This window comes from Bufo gargarizans, chromosome 3 (assembly GCF_014858855.1).
Source record: "Bufo gargarizans isolate SCDJY-AF-19 chromosome 3, ASM1485885v1, whole genome shotgun sequence".
NCBI lineage: Eukaryota > Metazoa > Chordata > Amphibia > Anura > Bufonidae > Bufo > Bufo gargarizans.
In genome coordinates, this window is record NC_058082.1 from 284,496,159 (window position 1) to 284,520,918 (window position 24,760).

Consider the following 24,760-nt stretch of genomic DNA (forward strand, 5'->3'; position numbering starts at 1 on the left):
TGCTATGGGCAACTAAGCCAGTTCTACTTTACACCAGTTATATAAATCTCCCCCTAAGGGCTCGTTCACACGAACGTATTTTGCGTTCCGTATACGGCCGCTTTCTGCATTCCGCATACGGTCTGTATACGGAACCATTCCTTTGAATGGGTCCACAAAAGATGCGGACAGCACTTCCGTTGCTCCGTTCCCTGGCCCGCAAAAATTATGAATCCTATCCTATTCTTGTCTGTTTTGCGGACAAGAATAGGCATTTCTATAATAGGCCTCCTGTTCCGTTCCACAAATTGCGGAAGGCATACGGGCGACATCCGCAATTTGCGGATCGCAAAAAACGGCACGGTCTTGTGAACGAGTCCTAAGTCTTTAGTTTAGTTTTCTGCACATCAAAATGAATGTTATTCACAGGAATCCTACAATGTAAGGAAATCAGGAATACCCTTCCATTTCTGGCCAGAGCATGTTTTTTCATTCCTTCCCTATCTGTATTTCTCAGGGTGTGCTCTCCACTTTGGCTGTATGTTAGTAACCATATGTCAGCCTTCTCTGTACTGCAATTTTTCATCTACTTTTGATTCCTGGCAATCACTCCTACTGTTTCTCACATTCCAGCTGTCTTATGAAAAGCTTACCCTGGAACTTGTCTGGGCCCCTTACTTGTTAAGATGTACAGTATAACACCTTCTCTAATATTGTGGTGTTGATAAAGTATCAAAGTATTGAGTCCACAAAATGTACATGCCCCCATCACCCCCCACCTGGGCTACTGCAACATCCTTCTCTGGGGTGTCCCATCTAAGGCTTCATGCACACGGCCGTTGCCCGCCCGTAGCCGTATTGCGGCCTGCATACAGCGGGTCCGCAATACATGGGCACCGGCTGTGTGCACCCCACATCACGGATGCGGACCCATTAACTTGAATGGGTCCACAATCGGGGAGATGGAGTGCGGAACAGAGGGACGGAACCCCACGGAAGCACTACGGAGTGCTTCCATGGTGTTTCTGTCCGTGCCTCCGCACCGCAAAAAAATAGAACATGTTCTATTTTTTTATGGTACGGACGGATAACGGACCCATTCAAGTTGAATTGGTCTCGATCCTTCCCGGCCGCCGCACGAATGTTGCCCGTGCATTGGGGACTGCAAATTGCAGTCCCCAATGCACGAAACGGCCGCACAACGCCCGTGTGCATGAGACCGAACACTCAGATGCCCCGACAGTCCATCTTCAACTCTGTTGCCCAGTAATCCACCTCTCCCGCTGTTACTTCCATGCCTCTTCTCTCTGCCAATCCCTTCAAAGTCTACCCATTTCCCAGAGAACTTAGTTCAAAATGGTAACTATGACATACACTGCCTGTCCCAAAAAAAAGCTAAGCGAATACTTAACTAAGCGAATAGTTATGAGCCTCCTATTGGAGAATTACTGCATGGGCGATTATCTTTCAGCTGGCAATAAGTTATTTAACCCCATCTCTTAAACAACCATGTCAAAAGACCCATCTCGTGGTCGTGGAAAAGATGTTAGTCTGTTTGAGAAGGGTCAAGTCATTGGCATGCATCAAGCAGAGAAAACATCTAAGGAGATTGCAGAAACTACTAAAATTGCGTTAAGAACTGTCCAACGCATTATTAAAAACTGGAAGGATAGTGGGGACCCATCGTATTCGGAGGAATAAATTTGGCGGGGAAAAAATCCTGAATGATCGTGATCAGCGATCACTTAAACGTTTGGTGAAATCAAATCGAAGAAAAATAACAGTAGAACTCAGGGCTATGTTTAATAGTGAAAGTAAGAGCATTTCCACACGCACAATGCGAAGGGAAATCAAGGGATTGGGACTGAACAGCTGTGTAGCCGTAAGAAAACCACTAATCAGTGAGGCAAACCAGAAATAAAGGCTTCAATTTGCTAGGGAGCATAAAGATTGGACTCTGGAGCAATGGAAGAAGGTCATGTGGTCTGATGAGTCCAGATTTACCCTGTTCCAGATTGATGGGCGCATCAGGGTAATAAGAGAGGCAGGTGAAGTGATGCACCCATCATGCCTAGTGCCTACTGTACAAGCCTGTGGGGGCAGTGCTATGATCTGGAGTTGCTGCAGTTGGTCAGGTCTAGGTTCAGCAACAGTATGTGCTCCAAGAATGAGGTCAGCTGGCTACCTGAACATACTGAATGACCAGGTTATTCCATCAATGGATTTTTTCTTCCCTGATGGCACGGGCATATTCCAAGATGACAATGCCAGGATTCATCGGGCTCAAATTGTGAAAGAGTGGTTCAGGGAGCATGAGACATCATTTTCACACATGGATTGGCCACCACAGAGTCCAGACCTTAACCCCATTGAGAATATTTGGGATGTGCTGGAGAAGGCTTTACACAACAGTCAGACTCTACCATCATCAAAGCAAGATCTTGGTGAAAAATTAATGCAACACTGGATGGAAATAAATCTTGTGACATTGCAGAAACTTATCGAAACAATGCCACAGCGAATGTGTGTCGTAATCAAAGCTAAAGGCGGTCCAACAAAATATTCGTGTGTGACCTTTTTTTTTTTTTTTTTTGGTGACGACTGTTTTTTTGGACAGGCAGTGTACAAGGCTGTCCACAACCTGTCCCTCCATACATCTGTGAACTGATCTGCCAGTACCTTCCCACATGGAATCTCTGATCTTCACAAGACCTCCTTCTCTACTGTCCTCTTATCTTCTCTTCAAACAGTCGCCTTCAAGATTTCTCCCGTGAATCCCCCATACTCTGGGAGTCCCAACGCCCAAATTTCAGACTCCTCACTTAGGGCTCATGCACGCGAACCTCTGTCGGCCGTTTTTGCCCCGCATTACGGATGGGGACCCATTCACTTGAATAGGTCCGCAATCCAGAAGGTGTGGTGCGGTGCAGGACGTAGGCACGGAACCCCACGGAATCCCACGGAATCACTACATGTTCTATTTTTTTTTGCAGTGAGGACAGATCACAGACCCATTTCACATTGAATGGGTCTGCATCCGTCTGCGGAAACCGCATAGATGTTGCCCGTGCATTGGGGACCGTAAATTGCGGTCCCCAATGCATGGAACAGCAGGGCAATGGCCGGGTGCAAGAACCCTTACCATGGAATCCTTCAAAAGAAACCTGCAGTAACCCTTCTGCCTCTATACTACTATATGAGCAGACTCTACCCTTGGCTGCTGTCTTCTTCCCCCTCACTGCTAAGCCCTCGCTGTCGGGGTCCTCTCTCCTTCTGTACCAGTATGTAATGAATCTTGCTCACAGTACATATTTTCCCCTGAATAAATAATAATAGGAAGCAATTATAGCTAGGTTCACAGAGGATGACTGTGGTGATGGTATAGAAGGAAAACTTCACTTTTTCCGCTCAGTGGCAAACTGCATGGCTTTGATAGCGGTTGTGGTAGAATCACAGCAAAAAGCATGGATATTTACATGTGGTTTAACCACACATGCAATGTACAGTATAAATGATTGCTTTGATGCTATGCCTACAATTAACCTTCTATAAGGCTGGAATCACACGGGCAAATTTATTAATGAAAATGTGCCAATTTTTGGCTTGCATGTTTTCATCACATTTACTGACTGTTTGACACACTTTTCTAAGCTTTTTCCACCTTGTCTGAAAAGGGAGACGTAGCTTTGCTAGAAAAGGGGCGTGGTCTAAATGACTACATTTTGGCTCATTATTGCGGTAAAAACGAAGCCAACTTATGTGATATAGGCCCCTTGCAGACGAGCATTTGTCACGCTGCGAGTCCGCAGCGCAGCTCCCGGCCTGAACTCCCAGCGCTGCACTGTTATCCAATACATTCCAGACCTCTAAGGGTTACATAGCATTATAAATCAATATAATGCTATGCAACCCTGTCAGTGCTGGGAGTTCAGGCCGGGAGCTGTGCTGGCACGCTGCGGACTCGCAGCGTGACAAACGCTCGTCTGCAAGGGGCCATAAACTTATAAAAGATTTTTTTTTTGGTGCACAGGCACAATCTTTGCCGCATGAAAAGTATTCTGTCGTGAATTTACAACACTCCAAATTTACAATGGTCCATGCGTGAGAGTAGTAAATTTGTCTACCATTAAGGCCTATTGCACACAACCGTATGACTTTTTCAGTATTTTGCGGTCCGCAAAAAATACGGATGATGTCCGTGTGCATTCCGTTTTTTGCGGGATGAAATAGCAGGCTCCTTATAGAACAATACTATACTTGTCCGTTATACAGGCAATAATAGGACATGTTCTATGCTTGAATGGAACAGAAAGACGGAAACGGAATGCATACAGAGTACATTCTGTTTTTTTGTGCACCTATTGAAATGAATGGTTCCGAATATGGACCATATACGGAACGTAAACGGGGGAAAAAAAACGTTCATGTGCAAGAGGCCTAAGACTGTGAATCGTATTCTTAGACCATGTAAAGTGCACCACTATTAGTAAATCTGCCCCTGTATTTTTTGAAAAATGCTGCAGTTTGTGACTGTTTTTATGCAGTGTTTTGAGCTAAAGCCAGAAGTGGATTTAAAAGGAATGAGAAATATAAAGAAAGGACTTAGAAGTTGATCCAGCAAGAAGACGTATAAGGCCTTCTTTTATATCTCCCATTCCTTTTGAATCCACGTCTGGCTTTGGCTCAAAAAAACTTAGGTGGTGTTTTAAAGAAAAACAAAAACTGTGTGTGTGTGTGTGTGTGTGTGTGTGAAACCTCCCTGTATATTGTAATAAGGTTGTTCATGTCATTTCTTCCTTCTTTGTATCATGTCCACTCTGCTATGCTTTCCATCATTAACCCCTTAAGGACCCTTGCCGTACATGTAGGTCACAGCTGGACGTCACTTAAGGACCAGTGACGTACATGTACATCAGGCTGATCGGGCTGGTGCAGGAGCTGCGCCCGCCCGATCAGCTGCATGGACCCGAAAGTCACTGACAGCCGTTCCCCTGCAGCATACGCCGGCATTGGTGAAAACACTGATGCCGACGTGTTAACCCCTTGTATGCCGCAGTCAAAGCTGACCGTGGCATACAGAGGGTTTGCGGAGGGTACGGGTGCCCTCCGTTTACCCATCGGGTCCCCGCACTGCAATGGCAGGGACCTGATGGCAGAGAAGGCAAGCCCAATGCCTTTCATAGGCATCAAAGCTTGCCTTCTACTGAAGCCTGTGAGATCCAGCCCTTAGGTTGGGTCTCACAGGCAGGCTGTCAGTGTAAAGGCTGACAGACAATGCATTACAATACAGGATGTATTGTAATGCATTGCAAAGGGGATCAAACCCCAGAAGTTCAAGTCCCAGAGTGGGACAAAAATAAAAAGTTAAAAAAAGTAAAAGAATTTGTTTGTCATAATAAAAAAAAGAAAGTTTCAAGTAAAAATAAAATTCCCAAAATAAAACACATAAGATTGTAAAAAAAAATAGAAAAGAAAACCAGACATATTGGGTATTGCCGCATCCGTAATGACCAGCTCCATAAAAATATCACATTATCCACCCCTCACCTGAACGCCGTAGAAAAAATTAAATAAAAACTGTGCTAAAACAATCATTATTTTGTCACCTTGCATCACAAAAAGTGCAACACCTAGCGATCAAAAAGGCATATGCCCCCCAAAATAGTACCAATAAAACCATCATCTCATCCCGCCAAAAATTAGCCCCTACGTAAACAATTGGGCAAAAAATAAAAAACTGATGGCTCTCAGAATATGGAGACACTAAAACATGATGTTTTTGTTTCAAAAATGCTGTTATTGTGTACAACTTAAATAAAAGAAGTATACATATCAGCTATTTCCGAGTCCGTAACAACCTGCTGTATAAAAATATCACATTTACTAACCCCTCAAGTGAACACCGTTAAAAAAATTTTAATAAAAAGGTGTAAAAAAAGCAATTTTTTGTCACCTTACATCACATACCAAGCGATCAAAAAGTAATATGCACCCCAAAATCATACCAATCAAACCATCATCTGATCCTGCAAAAAATGAAACCCTACCTAAGACAATCACCCAAAAAATAAAAAAAACTATGTCTCTCAGAATATGGAGACACTAAAACATGATTTTATTGTGTTTCAAAAATGCTGTTGTTGTGTAAAACTTAAATAAAAAATATACATATTAGGTATTGCCGCATCTGTAAGAACCTGCTGTATAAAAATATCACATGACCTAACCCCGCAGATGAACAAAATATGGCTTTCAGAATAAGGAGACACTAAAAAAAGATTTTTTTCAAAAATGCTTTATTATGTAAAACTGTATTGTCGAGTCCGTAAATACCTGCTCTATAAAAATACCACATGATCTAACCTGTCAGATGAACAGTGTAAATAACGAAAAATAAAAACTGTGCCAAAACAGCTATTTTTTGTTACCTTACCTCACAAAAAGTGTAATCTAGAGCAACAAAAATCATATGTACCCTAAAATAATACCAACAAAACTGCCACCTTATCCCGTAGTTTTCCAAATCTGGTCTTTTTTTTTTTTTTAGTTTCTACTCTAGGGGTGCATCAGGGCGTCTTCAAATGTGACATGGCAACTTAAAATTATCCCAGTGAAATCTGCTCTCCAAAAACCACAAGGAGCTCCTTTCCTTCTGCGCCCTGCCGTGTGCCCGTACAGCAGTTTACGACCACAAATGGGGTGTTTCTGTAAACTACGGAATCAGGGTAATAAATATTGAGTTTTGCTTGGCTGTTAACCCTTGCTTTGTTAGCGGAAAAAAATGGATTAATATAGAAAATCTGCCAAAAAAGTGAAGTTCTGAAATTTCATCTACATTTTCCTTTAATTCTTGTGGAACACCTAAGGCCCCTTTTACACGAGTTTGATGGATTGGCTCCGGATGCGTTCAATGAAACTCGTGCCATTTTGCAAGCAAGTTTTGTCTGCGATTGCGTTCAGTTGTTCAGTTTTTTTTGTGTCGGTGCAATGCGTTTTGATGCGTTATTCACACGCGTGATAAAAACTGAAGACTTACAAACAATGTCTCACTGAAGCCCCATTCACTTCTATAGGGTCACATGCTGCGTTTTTCACACAACGCAGAACTGATGTACACAGATCCATTGAAATGAAGTCAGGATTCAGTGTGGGTGCTATGCATTCACGTCATGCATTGCACCCGCGCGGAAAACTCGCCCCTGTGAAAGGGGCCTAAAGGGTTAACAAAGGTTGTAAAATCAGTTTTGAATACCTTGAGGGGTGTAGTTTCTAAAATGGGGCCATTTATGGGTGATTTCTATTATGTAAGCCCTACAAAGTGACTTCAGGCATGGACTGGTCCTTAAAAAGTGGGTTTTGGAAATTTTCTTAAAAATGTTAAGATTTGCTTCTAAACTTTTAAGCCTTCTAACGTCCCAAAAAAAGAAAATGTCATTTACAAAATGATCCAAACATGAAGTAGACATATGGGAAATGTAAAGTAATAACTATTTTAGGAGTTATCACTATCTGTTTTAAAAGCAGAGAAATTGAAATTTTGAAGTACAGTATGTGATGAGAAAATCTCAGAATGGCCTTGGATAAGTAAGAGTTTTAAAGTTATTACCACATAAAGTGACACTGATCAGATTTGCAAAAATGGCCTGGTCCTTAAGGTGAAAAATGGCAGGGTCCTGAAGGGGTTAAAGAGAACCACAACCAGCATTGGCAGAAATAAGTTGAGTGATATGCACGCTACCCCCACACTCCCCCATCCTCCGGCCACAGATTGACAGTTTTTTCCTATGCACAACAATATCATTGGACTTATCTCTGGCTTGAGTGGAGTGGGCACAGGCAGAGGTTTGAGTGGAGTGGGCACAGGCAGAGGTTTGAGTGGAGTGGGCACAGGCAGAGGTTTGAGTGGAGTGGGCACAAGCAGAGGTTTTCGTGGCGTGGGCACAGACCAGAGCAGCAAGGTGGTGTTCACCGCATATATGGCGACGGCTGAAGCGAAAAGTGCTGGTAAAACAATAAAATAAATTAATTCAATATATTACAAAAATGATTTTTAGGGCATCTGTAACAGTTTAAAAAAATGTTTAAATGTTTAGGTATATTTTAATGATGGAGAGCATGAAGCCAATGTAGAAGAGTGGCCATGCCATGACGAAGGAAAAATAGATATTAAATTGGTCGAAATGGTGAAACATAGGACAAGCATATAATCGCTGCTAATCTGCTGCGCCAAACAGCTTCAGACATACGTAAATTCTCTACAACTATTTCATGTTACCACATGGGTGACAGACTGCTGAAATCAGTGTGCCAGTCACTACTCGTAGAGGGCAGCGGACAGGTTCACTCTAATACTACCCCAATTCTACAGGCTCACTTTGTTGCTCTTGGATTTCTTTTTCAAATTTTTCCTGGATGGTAATAAAGTGCACGTCTTGGATCTTGAATGCAGATGTCCACATGATCTCTAATCCTCCACTAAGCCAGGAAGCAATTACATGATGCCATTTATTTAGAAATAAAGCACATACTTCATACATCAAATATTAAAAGTTCTGTACAAAAGAGTCCACATTTATGGATACTTACATTTTAACTGGTGACTTCCTGTAGCAACAATGGAACTGTTTAGTGTCCTGTACGTTGGATATGTACTGCTGGTAGACTGGTCATTTTATGAGCAGAATCCTTTGATTTGTGTATAGAGAACAGAACAGCTGCCTTGAATCTGGCACAATAAAGGGCATTCATTGAGCAGCTGTGTACAAGCCAGGGGGCACAGCCATAGGTGGGCCTGAAAATCGGCAGGGACTGCAGATTTATATACAGTATTTCCGAATGATCTTATACTAACTTTGATGTAATGATGTATGAATATGATGAATCAGATCATGCATAATGCAGTAATATGGTATTGGCTCTCAGTTCTGGACTGTCGTTAGATTAATACATGACTTCACTCCCATAATTAGCTTCAGTATATAGGCAGGTTATAGTCGGGTAGTGGTTTGGTTGGAAGCACATAAAATACCTTTTAAAAAAAAAAAGGCCAAATCTTCAAAAAATGGGTATAGATTCAAAAGATCTGGCTATATTAAATGCTTCATTACATATTACCATTTATTATTTCCATTTTTAATTTTTATTTTGTTTTATGAAATTTAAACTCTGCATTACAAAATCACATTTACATCCCGCATTAAAGGCACAGCACTTGCACATCAAACTATTACACATCAGATGCATCTGTCAGCATGATCAGCCCTGTTAAACCAGGCATACTACCTGGTAGGGTTGATCAGTGCTGATTAAAACAATACCTTTGTTTTGTCTGTAGATTAAACTGCTGCAGAGAGATCTGCGTTATATTTATATGCAAATGAGCAGGTGTGGGTACCAGGAGGCCGGACTGAGTCCTTGGAGCACTGCTTTTGTAAAGCCCCTCTATGGCACACGCAGAGGGGAGGGGGACGTTACAGGTGCTCTAACTTGCTCATTATTTGCATATACATGAAAACACAGATAATTCAACTTAACCAATACCAAACAATATTAATAAAGGAGTTTTCCTGTAAAAGCAAGTTATCTCCTATCTAGTGTAATAGGGAATAATTGTTAACTCAGTGTTGGGTGCACTGCTAGGGACCCCTAACAAATCACAATGATGGGGGTCCTGTGTCCGGTATGAATGGAGTGGTGGTCGACCATGTGTGATGCCACTTCATTTATCTCTTTAATGTTGGATGGAAAATAATCAATAAATAATTGCCTGATGGACTTTCACATTGTTTTTCAGAGTTTTCCAGTGGACAGCACATCTCCCAGTCAATGGAGACTTGAATGATGCCACAGTACTTCAGATGCATTTGCCAAGATGTGGTATGAAGGATGCTAGTCAAACAAAATGGCTGCATGATGGTCCTTTTCACAAAAATCACCGTAAGAAACGGTATACCATGAAAAGTAAGCTGAACGTGAGCCACAATTTTCTTCTATAAATAAGGGAAACATAAGGTTTAAATTTTGTTTGTTGTAAAATACAGTACTTAATCCATGAAAATTCTGGATATTGTGCAATAGTTAACCCATCTCCATACTGCCAGTGTGCAACAGGTAGAATCATGTCCCTTGATGATTGCTTTAGTTACATGCTTTAATAATAACTACCAAGGGAAGGGTGCAATTACTGTAGACATCCATCTCTTTGAGGGTCAGGTTTTTGCACATGACCCTTGACCCCAACATGGTACTGCAATTAAGGACGATGCAATAATAATAATCAGAGCTTTATTGTGGTCAGGCAACATGCAATATGGTTACAAACAGTGGCATTGAGTTTGGCAGTTACAATCACAATCAGGTACACATTTTGGTGGTTACAATGTACAGTCCTGATCAAAAGTTTAGGACCACTTGAAAAATGGCAAAGGTTCCAAGTAGAGCTTCAACATGCAACAAGAAGAAATGGGAGTGAGACAAAAACATTTTTTAACATTCAATTTAATGAAAACAACGAATAAACTGAAACAGGCTGTTTTTCAGCTGATCAAAAGTTTAGGACCACACCTCCAAAAAAAAATCGAACCCCCCTCCCAAAACAGAAATCCAACTTCCAAACATGAACTCGGTAATGAGTAGGTCCGCCGTTATTGTTTATCACTTCAAAAAGTCGTTTCGCCATGCTTGAGGCAAGCGTTTCCATGGGGTAAGTGGGAACATTTCTCCAAGTGGTGAAGACGGCCGCACGAAGGCTTTCTACTGTCTGGAACTGTTGTCCATTTTTGTAAACTTCCCTTGCCATCCATCCCCAAAGGTTCTCAATTGGATTTAGATCAGGGTAACATGCAGGATGGGCCAAAAGAGTGATGTTATTCTCCTGGAAGAAGTCCCTTGTCCTGCTGGCATTGTGTACTGTAGTGTTGTCCTGTTGAAAAACCCAGTCGTTACCACACAGACGAGGGCCCTCAGTCATGAGGAATGCTCTCTGCAACATCTGCACATAGCCAGTGGCCGTTTGATGCCCCTGCACTTCCTGAAGCTCCATTGTTCCACTGAAGGAAAAAGCACCCCAGACCATTATGGCACCCCCTCCACTGTGGCGCGTAGAAAACGATCTCAGATGGGATCTGCTTGTCATGCCAGTAACGTTGGAAACCATCAGGACCATCAAGGTTACAATTTTTCTCATCAGCGAATGAAACTTTCTTCCACCTTTGAATGTCCCATGTTTGGTGCTCTCTTGCAAAGTCCAAACAAGCAGTTCTGTGGCGTTCAAGGAGACGAGGTCTTTGAAGACGTTTTTTGTTTTTGAAGCCCTTTAGTCTCAGATGCGGTCTGATGGTTATGGGGCTGCAGTCAGCACTAGTAAGGGCCTTAATTTGGGTCGAGGATCGCCCAATGTCTTGACGGACAGCCAATTGGATCCTCCGGATCAGTGCTGAGGACTTTTTTGGGGTCTTCCACTTGACTTTTTTGTTCCATAACCCTCAGGATCATTTAAGAAATTCCAAATGACTGTCTTACTGCGTCCCACCTCAGCAGCGATGGCGCGCTGTGAGAGACCCTGCTTATGCAGTTCAACAACCCAACCACATTCAAAAAGGGAGAGTTTTTTTGCCTTTGCCATCACAACGTGTGACTGACAGAAAATGACAATGAATCCACATCTTTGCACAAATTTGGCCTTTTAAAGGCATGTGGTCCTAAAATTTTGATCAGCTGAAAAACAGCCTGTTTCAGTTTATTTGATGTTTTCATTAAATTGTCTCACTCTCATTTCTTCTTGTTGCATGTTGAAGCTCTACTTGGAACCTTGTTAAGATCCAGCCATGCTGAATATGATTTTTTGCCATTTTTCAAGTGGTCTTAAACTTTTGATCAGGACAGTATTAGCACACAGCTTGACGACTGCAGTCTTGATTGCGCACAGAGATTGGTGGCTACAGTCTCTAATGGTCCCTCTGCTTGGCAGTTACCATCTCTGTTAAGCTCACATAGCAAATCATGGTATTCGGTTCACACATGGCCTCCATGAGCCTGTGTTGGTCTCTAGTCACACTTTTAGGGGCCTAACTTCTCTGTTCAAATCTCCTAGGGTATCAGCTGCAGTGTCAGTCCTGTGTGCAAGTGCCATACATTTGACAGGCTCTCTGTACTTCACAATACAAGCGCTAGTGATGAAGAACCACAATGCGTGCCACAACACCCCATTATGTACTCGAGCTCCACCTTAGCCCGGAGCCTGTGTGACTCAACAGTTCAAGTGCACCACATAAGGGGTCAATTCAAGTCAGCTCAGGTGCACTACTGGGTGCTGGTCTGTACTATGTGGTTGCACCCCTTTACTTACTACTTATGATCCTCATGCCCAGCACCATCATTGCACAAGAGGGAATTTATAAGCCTGTAACGCCCCTATTTCTATAAATTAGTATACCCCACATGTGATGGAGCTTTTTAAGAAAGTATTTTTATGCCATGTTGCTATGCAGATGAAGACAGCATCGGACTGGCCCAGCAGAGAACCAGAGAATCCTCCGGTGGGCCCAGACCCAAAGGTCCAGGAGAAGAAAAACTAGTTGGAGCTGCCGTTGGAACTAATTGCTTGCCACTAGGGTCTATTTCTTTGAATCAAAACCTATTAGACTTTATTGATGATGATTTCCTCTGGTGGGCCTAAGGAACCCCAGTCCAACACTTGATGAAGAGTAATTAATATAAGCCTGAGTCCATTAGTGTATGGTGGGGGAAAATGGTGCATCCTGAAGCTGCTTACAGCATTCCCAGTGGTATATGTATACAACAAGAATATGGAATCTGTTAAAGATTCTAAGAGTATACCGTATGTTGGAGGTGTCACATGAGATATAGGAAATGTTGCTATAACATTGCACAGCAATGTGGAAATTGCAACAGGGTAGGATACGACACTGCAACCTGAAATGGCTTCTTTTATTCTGCTGGAGTAAGATATAAATGAGAATATGAGAAAAATCTTCAGCAGTATAAGGAAAATAAGTACATTGTGGATTTATTAATATATTGTACTACATTGGTACCGAGTTTAGTGTCCGTTCACACGACCAGACAAGAGTAGGACATGTTCTATTTTTTATTTTATTTTTTTGGGGGGAGGGGCGCCGCAGAACGGACATATGGATGCAGACAGCACATGGTGTGCTGTCTGCATCTTTTGCAGCCCCATTAAAATTAATGGATCCGCATCCGATTTGTAAAAAATGCGAATCGGATGCGGACCAATATATGGTCGAGTGGCTGTGATTTTATGCCGTAGTATCTATAACTGAAACCATACATTGCGAAATCATTTTAGTGGAATAAGCTTTCCTCATAGCTCTTAGAATTCAAGTAAATTCTCTTTAAATGACCTTCATGGACCAGATGACAAAGCCTGCATTTGCATCTTCAGTGACCCTTTGCCAGTTTCAACAATCCCTTTCTTTTTCCTATTTGCCTTCTGCGCCCATGTAAAATGAGAAGCAGAAAATCCCTGTTTTAGACATGGTGACATCTTGACCTCCCGGGAGAAGTTTACATCACATTCCAGTGTGCTGCACAACAGAGGACCGATTAATTGTTCTCCTCTTACAAATTAAAGTTCTGGACAAAGCTTTCTCGGATATTAGATGCACTCTGCACATTACACATTTAAAGGGAACTCGTCCAGTCTGCAGATACTACCATGTAAAAGCCGGAGTGGAGTAGGCTGATGTACACATTTGTGGGGAAAGAGTCAGTACTTAATTCACGTAAAGGTGTTAGGCCTCTTTCATACTACCGTATGGCTATTTCAGTGTTTTGCGGTCCGTTTTTCAATTTTTTGTTTCCGTTCCGTTTTTTCCGTATGGCATATACAGTATACAGTAATTACATAGAACAAATTGGGCTGGGCATAACATTTTCAATAGATGGTTCCGCAAAAAAACTGAATGGATACAGAAGACATACGGATGCATTTCCGTATGCATTCAGTTTTTTTTGTGGACCCATTGACTTTAGTGGAGCCACGGAACGTGATTTATGGCCAAATATAGGACATGTTCTATCTTTGCACGGAACGGAGATACGGAAACAGAATGCATACGGAGTACATTCTGTTTTTTTTGCGGACCTATTGAAATGAATGGCTCCATATACGGACCGTATACGGAACGCAAAAAACGGCCCGCAAAAGGGAAAAAAAAAACGGTAGTGTGAAAGAGGCCTTAGGAGTGAAATGACTGACAGCTATCTCTGTATGCACAATTATACAGGCAAAGTTGTCAATCCATAAGAAGGACCGCCCACTGGACTCCTAAGCCAAGAATGAGGTTTACGTGAACGAATTCCATGTTATACTGCATTATAATATGCTGCTCGGAGATTGGACTGCATTTACTAAATGATGGCTTCCCTTTGGCTGAGTGGTATTCCCATTTAATCACTGACTATAGGAATGACACACCTCAGCCACTGATTGGCTGAACAGCATTCCTAGCCGTTTCCTGCCGTGTCGAGGCGTCATCAGGAAGTGGAGCGTAGTGGGAACCCAGGTATTTTCTGAATGGCAGTGCAGATGGATCGGCAAGCTCGTTCATAATTTTTTTTTTTTACCATTTGATGGTAATCTGCTAGCTATTTTTGTACTGGAATATGCCCTTAATAATAAGTAACAATAATACATAATTTTTGCTACATTATTACTGCATATTCAACTTTTTGAATTTAAGACATGTTATAATTTTCACTTTCAAGAGAAAGCCATTTTACACATTAGTCCACATTCAACACCCCAACTGCAGTATATATACAGCATATCATTTACATTTTATATATTTACACACTAAACAAAAATCACTTAAAAAGATTTTAAAAAAAACGGTGTGATAAATAAATATGCGCATGTACATGGCTGCATTTATAAAAGAAAAATCACTGAAAATAATGCGCTAACACAGTAGATGCAAATACTATATATACATTTACAGTATATAGCACATAATATACAGACATATACGGTATGTATGTCAATTCCTGTTTTGCTGTCTTTTTGGAGGTTACAGCAGAAGGGAAAGTAAGGCCTGGGCTACACTGCGACTTTTTGTAGCACGACTGATTGATTGATTTTAACTATTGAATGACAGCTGCTGTCCACAAGATTGCATTCAACTGAATACACTCATTTGGACTGCAATATTAAAAATCAATCAGTCGCGCTACAATAAGTCGCAGTGTAGCCCAGGCCTAAATCTCAAGCTTCAGAATGGGTATAACACTTGGTCTTATGGGCCTTGTTTGGGCTAGAGCTAATTGGGCATCAAACTATAGGCACCTGATAGCATCACTGGCATAGGGACCCAGCTGTTAGGTATAACTGCGACCCATATTGTTTTGCCATTGTCTATATCATCCTACGATCTGTTGATGTGCTTTATCATTTCACAAAGTTTTACATAGTTAAATGAGAATTGGAAGAAGAAGAGAAAAAAGATGAAAAAACCCTCCAATGAACTCTATTGGCTGGATACTGTCTATGGCAAGATACGTTATTTCCAGCAAAAATGTTGTATAAACAATACTGTGACCTTATTTTGACAGAGAGTACCTGAAATACTTAGAAATGAGGATTTTTCTGGCCTTATATTTTTCAACTTGATAAAATGATCAGGTCAACCATAGGTCAAGGAGGGGCAGCTAATGAGTTGTGTCCATTGACCCTATCATTTATCATCTCCAGAACAAAAACCAAAAGTGATTGCAAACATTTGTTTCCCATAAAGAATGAGAAAACAACACGTGTCTGGCTTGTTGGGGTTTAGATGGGATTGCATGACCATCATACAACATAAACTCCATTGATATATAGAGAGCATGTTATTGTTGGGCTGGTACAAGGAGTGACCTGCAAAGTAATGTTTATATGTCACGCCACAGCCTTGGTTCAGTTCCTTGGAGGCGTCTTAATTGTCGGAGCTGTCTGTTTTTTCATCTGTCATCCAGATGGTATACTATAGATCAGAAAACATCTGAAGTTTACTATAGTGAACCGTTGTATCCGAAGTTGGGTATTGTTACAATTGAAATGACACTTGCATCAGAAAGGGGTATTTTTTTTTTTAACCTCATATTTATAGAAAAGCTTGTTTAGAGTCTTTGGTTGAATACAAAATATTGTCCTTCTGTAGCTAGGAGCACAGCAAGCTAAAACTCCTATATAAATTGGAAACCCATTGTCAGTTTACTGCTGCTGTGAGGAGGGATGTTATCTGTTGGTATAATCGTAGATTATCTGTTTTATGTGGCATAGGAATATCTTTGATTTATGGCGCCACAAGGAACACCACAGCAATATCTCCTACTGAGCAGCACAAGGAGCACCGTACGCCTTAAGGTGCCCATACATGTTATTGACCAAGGGAGAGTTTTCTGGGCATGCTCTGTGACCTGTGCGGAGGTCATTGTACAAGGAAAGAAGAGATAAGCTTTGACAACCACCTCTTGTGAATGGTGGATCCTGTCTTATCTATACACAGAGGTGATATCCATACAGGCAGGATTAGAATGGCAGATACGCAGGTAACTGCAGTAAAGTGATCTGTACAGACCAAGAAGTGGCACTGATCATTACACTTAGATGCCAATGTAAGAACTGCAGGATTTTATGTTTTTTTTTGTTGTTGTTTTTTTTAGATAATGATACAGGAGATTAAAAAGATCAAAAATTATTTTAAAATATGTTAAACATAAAAATGTTTTTTAAACCGCAGGTCATTTTCTGGTGACTGGGGCCCGGGAGCTTAAAGCTGCCCCTCTAATGACAGTATATACCTATGATGCAGCAGACAAATGATTCAGTAATGCACATAGACATAGGCTTGAACAATATACTGCATGTGTTATAACAGGTTGAAGTATTTGCGGTTTGTAGATCAGCTGACTGTGCTAAGCCAACTTACAATTACCTGCTTTCATCAAACAGGCTTTTGTCTGAATCTGAGCTGAAGAAACCACACCCTGGGGCTTATGGGTCTGCGGAAAAATGCTGAGAATTTTATCTGGAGCCTGAAGAGGATCGCAGGGGTTTTAGTGATTAATGTGTCCTAATGATAGAGTATGTGGTTGATGCACATGATGCCTGTCATAGTCTATTTAACCTACAGAAATGGTAAATGCCAGGCAGCGTTCTCTTTATTGTTTCTTGACAGGAAAATGTCCCTGCCATAACATGGGTTTATGCCTATGGTACTAATAATAAACACTTTTTATATGATAAAAATACAGTCAACCTAATAAATAGTAGTATTTTGTGTAGGAGCAATACAGGCACACAATATAGCCCCTTGCTCATTTTGCTGACTTTTTTTTTCATTTTTTTCTTCAGTTTAACCCTTCCTGTTTAAAGGGAAAAATGTACAGCATTGAGTGGATAACATACTGATAATGTATACATACATCATTAAAGGGAACCTTGTTATAGAGCAGGAGGAGCTGAGCAGACTGATATACTAATTTTTAAAAAAATATAACTTGGATATAATTCATCTATATAGCTGCTCATTCTGAGCTAAGGGTACTTTCACACTAGCGTTTTTCTTTTCCGGCATAGAGTTCCGTCCCAGGGGCTCAATACCGGAAAAAAACTGATCACTTTTATCCTAATGCATTCTGAATGGAGAGCAATCTGTTCAGGATGCATCAGTTCAGTCCCTCTAGCGTTTTTTGGCCGGAGAAAATACCGCAGCATACTGCAGTTTTATCTCCGGCCAAAAATTCTGAACATTTGCCGGAATTCCGGCATTAATTTCCATTGAAATTTCCATTAGAAATGTATTTGATGTCATTTATCAATAGCCCTTGAGTGGTGGTGCTCTCTAACTGCTGCACTAATATGCATCACGAAACTGACGCCTGTATGTATAACATCAAAGAGACTGGGATGAGATAGCTGTGGGAAGGATTGAACAGTAGCTGCCAATTACAAAGTGTATGATAACAGGGCAGGAAGAGGGCACTAATAAACCTTTAAGATAAATGGCTAATGAACACGTTACCTGAGGACCCATTGGCAATCGGCATATTTGGGAGCAGGCCCTGTACCAGGCATTTTCAGTGCCATTCTCTTGCAGTAGAGTTTATGTTGAAGACCACACCTCACCTTGCAATGAGTAAAGTTTGCTGACTCACTGGAGCCTTGAGACCGGCTGATTCCTCGTCTGGAGAGACATTAGATTGGTCATACAGTCAAAATGACTCATCGGTAATATCTCGTACACCACAAATACTTTTACACTGTAACCACTGCTGACTGAAATACAGCAAATCAATCGGCTCTTGTTAAGAAGAACTTACACTGGACAGTTGTCAATGGTGAACGACTCCCCAAATGATAGTTCATTAGATTCAATGATAAACCATAGCTTCACCACTGATGTTTTACACTGGAAAATTATGTATGATCTCAAGAATTATTACAAGAATTGATGTAAGCAGGCCTTTGCACCAGCCATTACACCGCACAAGCAGTCATGCCCTCTTAAAGGGGTTTTCCGGGATTTTTATACTGATGACCTATCCTCCAACACCTTGTACCCCCCCCCCCCCCCGATCACCTGTTTGAGAAGGCACCAGCACTTCTGTGAGCACCACAGCCTTCTCCATTCTCACCAAGCACAGTGCTGTACATTGTATAGTGGCTGTGCTTGGTATCGCACTCAGCCCTATTGAAGTGAATGGGGCTGAGCGCTATACCCCGTACAGCCGCTATACAATGTATAGTGCTGTGCTTGGTAGCTGCGAGAAGGCCGGGCCTTCTCAAACAGCTGATTAGCGCGGGTCCCGGGTGTCTGATCCCCACGATCAGATACTGAGGACCTATCCTGAGGATAGGTCCTCAGTAGGAAAATCTCAGAAAACCCCTTTAACCAAAGGGGTACCTAATGTAGCAACATCATCTTAATACATTTTATGGGGAAATTCTACTGCTCATTTTTCCATATCCACATATGTCACCGCAACCTAGGGTTATTCTTCTAGCTATTGCTTATCCACAGCTACAGTGGCGGAAATAATTATTTGACCCCTCACTGATTTTGTAAGTTTGTCCAATGACAAAGAAATGAAAAGTCTCAGAACAGTATCATTTCAATGGTAGGTTTATTGTAACAGTGGCAGATAGCACATCAAAAGGAAAATCGAAAAAATAACTTTAAATAAAAGATAGCAACTGATTGATGGTCATTTTGTCGAGGTCGATTGATGGTCATTTTGTGCTCCTTCCATTTTCGAACAATCGCACCAACAGTTGTCACCTTCTCTCCCAGCTTCTTGCTAATGGTTTTGTAGCCCATTCCAGCCTTGTGCAGGTCTACAATTTTGTCTCTGACATCCTTGGACAGCTCTTTGGTCTTTCCCATGTTGGAGAGTTTGGAGTCTGCTTGATTGATTGATTCTGTGGACAGGTGTCTTTTATACAGGTGACTAGTTAAGACAGGTGTCCTTAATGAGGGTGACTAATTGAGTAGAAGTGTCTAACCACTCTGTGGGAGCCAGAACTCTTAATGGTTGGTAGGGGTTCAAATACTTATTTCACTCAATGAAATGCAAATCAGTTGCTATCTTTTATTTAAAGTTATTTTTTCGATTTTCCTTTTGATGTGCTATCTGCCACTGTTACAATAAACCTACCATTGAAATGATACTGTTCTGAGACTTTTCATTTCTTTGTCATTGGACAAACTTACAAAATCAGTGAGGGGTCAAATAATTATTTCCTCCACTGTATATACATGTTGCATTTTGCTTGCTTATATAGAGCCAACATAAGCCACAGCACTTTACTGACATTATCATTGCTCACTGTCCCCAGTGTGACTCAGAGTCTTAGTTCCTAATCTATATGTCTTAGGAGTGTGGGAGGAAACCCATGTAAACACGAGGAGAACATACAAACTCCATGCAGATGTTGTCCTTGGTTGGATTCAAACCTAGGACCCTAGCGCTGCAAGGCACCAGTGCTAACCACTGGGCCACCTTAGCATAACTAAATAGGTATTACTATGACTGAGATACATAGCAGAGCTACATAGTCCATTGTTGCACAATGTCTCAGTGAAGATGCTTAAGGGTACGACTGCATGGTGCTATTGTGGGGCGTTCGGGGTGTGGCCGATCAGGTACCGCACAGCCAATTGGGCCACAGCTGTCTCCCATTTAACTAATGAAGACCGTACTGTATAGCCATCCTTCATTGTTAATGGCCTTGCAGCAGCTTCAATAACTTGCGGCCATTAACAACGCAGATCAGCTTCGTTACTTAAATAAAAGGCAATTGGATGTGCAGTATTTGACCACACCATGGCCACGCCCTAAACGCCCCACGACTGCGCCGTGAGTTCGTACCCTAAAAGAGCCACTAACGAGAAGGAGTATGATAATGTTATAGCTAAAATAAAAAGGGAAAAAAATAAACCAAAACTGTATTGTGTGAATACCCACAGCCATAAGCACATGAATAAACCTGGCACTTTACCTTCAGTTTACATAGCATATGTTTTACCGTCTCAGTATACATATTGCACCTGCGGTGATAGTTGGTGATATTATTTTTATTATTGTCCAAATGCAGGATAGCGGTGTTTAACATGGACTCCTGAGAGTCTTACCTGCGTACAATGCCATTGACCCTAGAATCTACAGTAGTAGTGCTAGGTCTCCAACTAGTGCACTCTCGCACTAAGACAGTCAACAGATATCTGCATTTCTACAAGGCTACGGTACATCAGATTAAGACTTCCACCCTTTACTTCATAGTCTTAGAATATGATTATCCGGCATGCCACCCATGGCTGTCAGAGCTGACTGCAACTTGCAAGGTGATTTGTGAGAAGGAGGGAGACTATTCCAATCATTGGGAACACATGGATAATGGTGGTATTCCAGGAGGTAGGGAAGGCGATCCCACCTTAGGAGAACAAGGTCTCTGCTCTGGAGGTGCTAGGACTGTAGATAATGCAGCAATATTGTGGCCTGTATCAGAAGGTTTGTGGTAGGAGGCAACAAATATGTCCTCAAATAGAATTCCTTTACCTGCCCTTCTTCTTCCCCCCATGCTGAAGAAACATAGCAGTGTGCAGGAGCTGGTTTCATACATATCTTTACAGGGCCATGCTCCCAGTTTTCAGTATTATATAAAGTGCAATATACAGTAAGGCTGCGTTCACACGGGCGAGATTTCCGCGCGGGTGCAATGCAGTAGGTGAACGCATTGCACCTGCACTGAATCCTGACCCATTAATTTCAATGGGGCTGTGTACATGAGCGTTTTTTTCATGCATCACTTCTGCAATGCTTTAAAATCGCAGCTTGTTCTATATTCTGCGTTTTTCACGCAGCCCTGGCTCCATAGAAGTGAATGGGGCTGCGTTAATAACGCATTGCATCTGCAAGCAAGTGCGGATGCAATGCGTTTTTCACTGATGGTTGCTAGGAGATGTTGTTTGTAAACCTTCAGTTTTTTATCACGCGCGTGAAAAACGCATCAAAACGCATTGCACTCGCGCGGAAAAAACTGAACAACTAAACGCAATTGCAGCCAAAACTGACTGAACTTGCTTGCAAAATGGTGCGAGTTTAACTGAACGCACCCTGAACGCATCCGGACCTAATCTGTCACGCTCGTGTGAACTCAGCCTAAGGCCTCATGCACACGACAGTATTTTTTCACTGTCCGCAAAACGGGGTTCCGTTGGTCCGTGATCCGTGACCGTTTTTTCGTCCGTGGGTCTTCCTTGTTTTTTGGAGGATCCACGGACATGAAAAATGAAAAAAAAATCGAAGTCAAGTTTGCCATTGAAATGATAGGAAAAAACGGACACGGATCACGGACACGGATCACGGACACGGATGACAATCTTGTGTGCATCCGTGATTTTCACGGACCCATTGACTTGAATGGGTCCGTGAACCGTTGGCCGTGAAAAAAATAGGACAGGTCATATTTTTTTCACGGCCAGGAAAAACGGATCACGGATGCGGCTGCCAAACGGTGCAGTTTCCGATTTTTCCATGGACCCATTGAAAGTCAATGGGTCCGCAAAAAAAACGGAAAACGGCACATCGGCCACGGAAGCACACAACGGTCGTGTGCATGAGGCCTAATAGTTTTTTTAATTTCCATTTTGAAACTCTATGGCCTCTTTCACATGAGCTTATTGAAATCTGACCAGGCTCCAGAATACGCACGGATTCCAGATAATATATTATCATCAGTATTGCTTCAGTAATTCATCCAGATTTACATGTGTAATCCTCCCATCCTGCATTTGTGATGCACTCCTATAGACTATAATGGGCACATTTGGAAGCAAATGCGCAGAAAACTAGTATATGCTGTGGATTTCAAACGCTGATGGAAATCATACACCCATGTGAATAACCCTATTCATTAACATTAGCAACAGATTCCAGTACACAAAACACGCTCCATGTACAAATTGTAAATAGGCTCGTCTGAAAGAGGCCTAAGGATATTTCACACGTCTACATGCTTTCAGTCTTTCACTGTAATTTAGTTGTGCTAAAAGAGAAATAAAATAGCTGTGGCTGCTGGAGGCATATGCTCAGAAGCTGCTTTCTGAACTGTAAGAATGACATTATTGCTGAAGCTCATGTCAAAGCATGCCATACTTCGTCGGTGAACACGTCAACCAATGGAGCCAAGATCTTCAGCTGCTGTGACCAGACATGAATCATATGGCAGAACTAATACTTGACTGCTTTAAGGCTTAACTAGAAAAAAACTATATTTTTGAACTTAAAAAGCCTGAATATTGCTTAAAGGGGCTCTGCAGTTCTTTTCAAATGATGATCTATCCTCTGGATAGATCATCAGCATCTCATCGGCGGGGGTCCGACACCCGGGACCCCCGCCAATTAACTGTTTGAGAAGGCAGCAGCGCTGGCAGTAGCGCCGCGGCCTTCTCGCTGTTTACAACAGGCCCAGTGACATCACAAGTAGTATCACTGGCCTGGGCGTGGCAAGGCTTCATTCAAGTGAACAGAGCTTAGCCCTGCCCAGGCCAGTGATACTAGTCGTGATGTCACTGGGCCTGAGGGAAACCGAGAGAAGCCGCTGCCTTCTCAAACAGCTTATCGGCGGGGGTCCCGGATGTCGGACCCCCACCGATCATATGCTGATCTAGCCAGAGGATAGATCATCAGTTTAAAAGAACTGCAGGACCCCTTTAACTATGTGCTGTTATTACAGGAGTACAGAATATACATTGGTCATTTGTAGTAACTAGCGCAAAGACAAAGAGATATAACTCGTGATAATAGATGACAATAGGGCTGTATAAAGAGGAACATAATACAACTCTGTCTGGGGGGCCATATATTTAGTCCCAAGAATTAGATCAGACAAACAAGGTAATTATTTACCTGCTTTGGTCTTGAGGGATGCAATCCTATTCTTGGCACTGCATACAGACTGCCATTACAACAGTCTTAGGCTGGGTTCACACCTGAGCGTTTTACAGCGCGTTCCTACGCGCTGTAAAACGCTCAACAAGGAGAAACCAATGCTTCCCTATGGGAATGGTTCTCACCTGGGCGTTTTACAGCGCGTACGATCGCGCTGTAAAACGCCCGACGCCCCAAGAAGTACATGAGCTTCTTTGGGGGGTCTTGTCGCGCGTTCCCGTACATAGACTTCCGGGAACGCGCGACAATGGGCGTTCGCTTGTCTCTGTATGCGTGATTGCAAACGCCCGTACAATCGCGCATACAGAGCGCTCCATCGCGAACGCTCAGGTCTGAACCCAGCCTTAGGGTATATTTGCAAGTGAAATACGGCTGTTTTCAGAACCATTGCAGTCTATGGTTCTATTCACATCAATTTTTTTTTTTTTTTAACAGGCTGTGAATAATGGCCATTAAAAAATAGGATCTTATTTTGACTGTTTTTAATGGTATTTTTCCAGAAGACATCTGTGAAAAATTGTGAGTTTTGTTATTTTTAACAGCTGTTTTTTTAACGGTCACGTTAATGTACCTTTAAAGGGGTATTCCTGCAGAGAAAGTTACCCCCTATTCCGCTGGGATAGCCGAGTACAGCACTCTGCTATCTCTGGGGCTCCCACAGAAATGAATGGAGTGGTGGTATACTGCTTCATCAATTTCAGGGGGGCTCCGCGGTTTATGCGTCCCCTGTTCTCGTAATTGGTCAGGGTCCCAGCAGTAGGACCCCCACCAATCTGATAGTTATTCCCTATCCTGTGGATAATTAATAACTTTCTCTAACAGGAATACCCCTTTAATGCCGCCTAGAATGTTATGCTTCAGGAAATCTAACTTACATACTGAAGTCTGGGCATCTGATACTAAGGGCTTGTTCACACGATCGTATGGCTTTTTCAGTGTTTTGCGGGCTGTTTTTAACAGATCCGTTTTTCAGTTTTTTGTTTCAGTAGTGTTTCCGGTTCCATTCCGTTTTTCCGTTCCATTTTTCCATATGGCATATACAGTATACAGTAATTACATAGAAAAAATTGGGCTGGGCATAACATTTTCAATAGATGGTTCCGCAAAAACAGAACGGATACAGAAGACATATGGAGTACATTCCGTATGTGTTCTTTTTTTTTTGCGGACCCATTGACTTGAATGGAGCCGCGGAACGTGATTTGCGGGCAATAATAGGACATGTTCTATCTTTGAATGGAAAAATGGAAATCCGGAAATGGAATGCATACGGAGTACATTCTGTTTTTTTTGCGGAACCATTGAA

The 24,760-nt window shown here is 42.0% G+C and overlaps 1 protein-coding gene across 1 annotated transcript in view; it reads left to right on the plus strand.

Moving 5' to 3' along the window:
- MMP28 (matrix metallopeptidase 28) overlaps window positions 1–24,760 on the plus strand; it is a 75,078-nt gene that overhangs the window by 34,452 nt on the left and 15,866 nt on the right. The window contains exon 3 of the mRNA XM_044288149.1: window positions 9,773–9,939. Within this exon, the coding sequence (XP_044144084.1) occupies window positions 9,773–9,939 (167 nt within the window). The remainder of the gene's footprint in view (window positions 1–9,772; window positions 9,940–24,760) is intronic.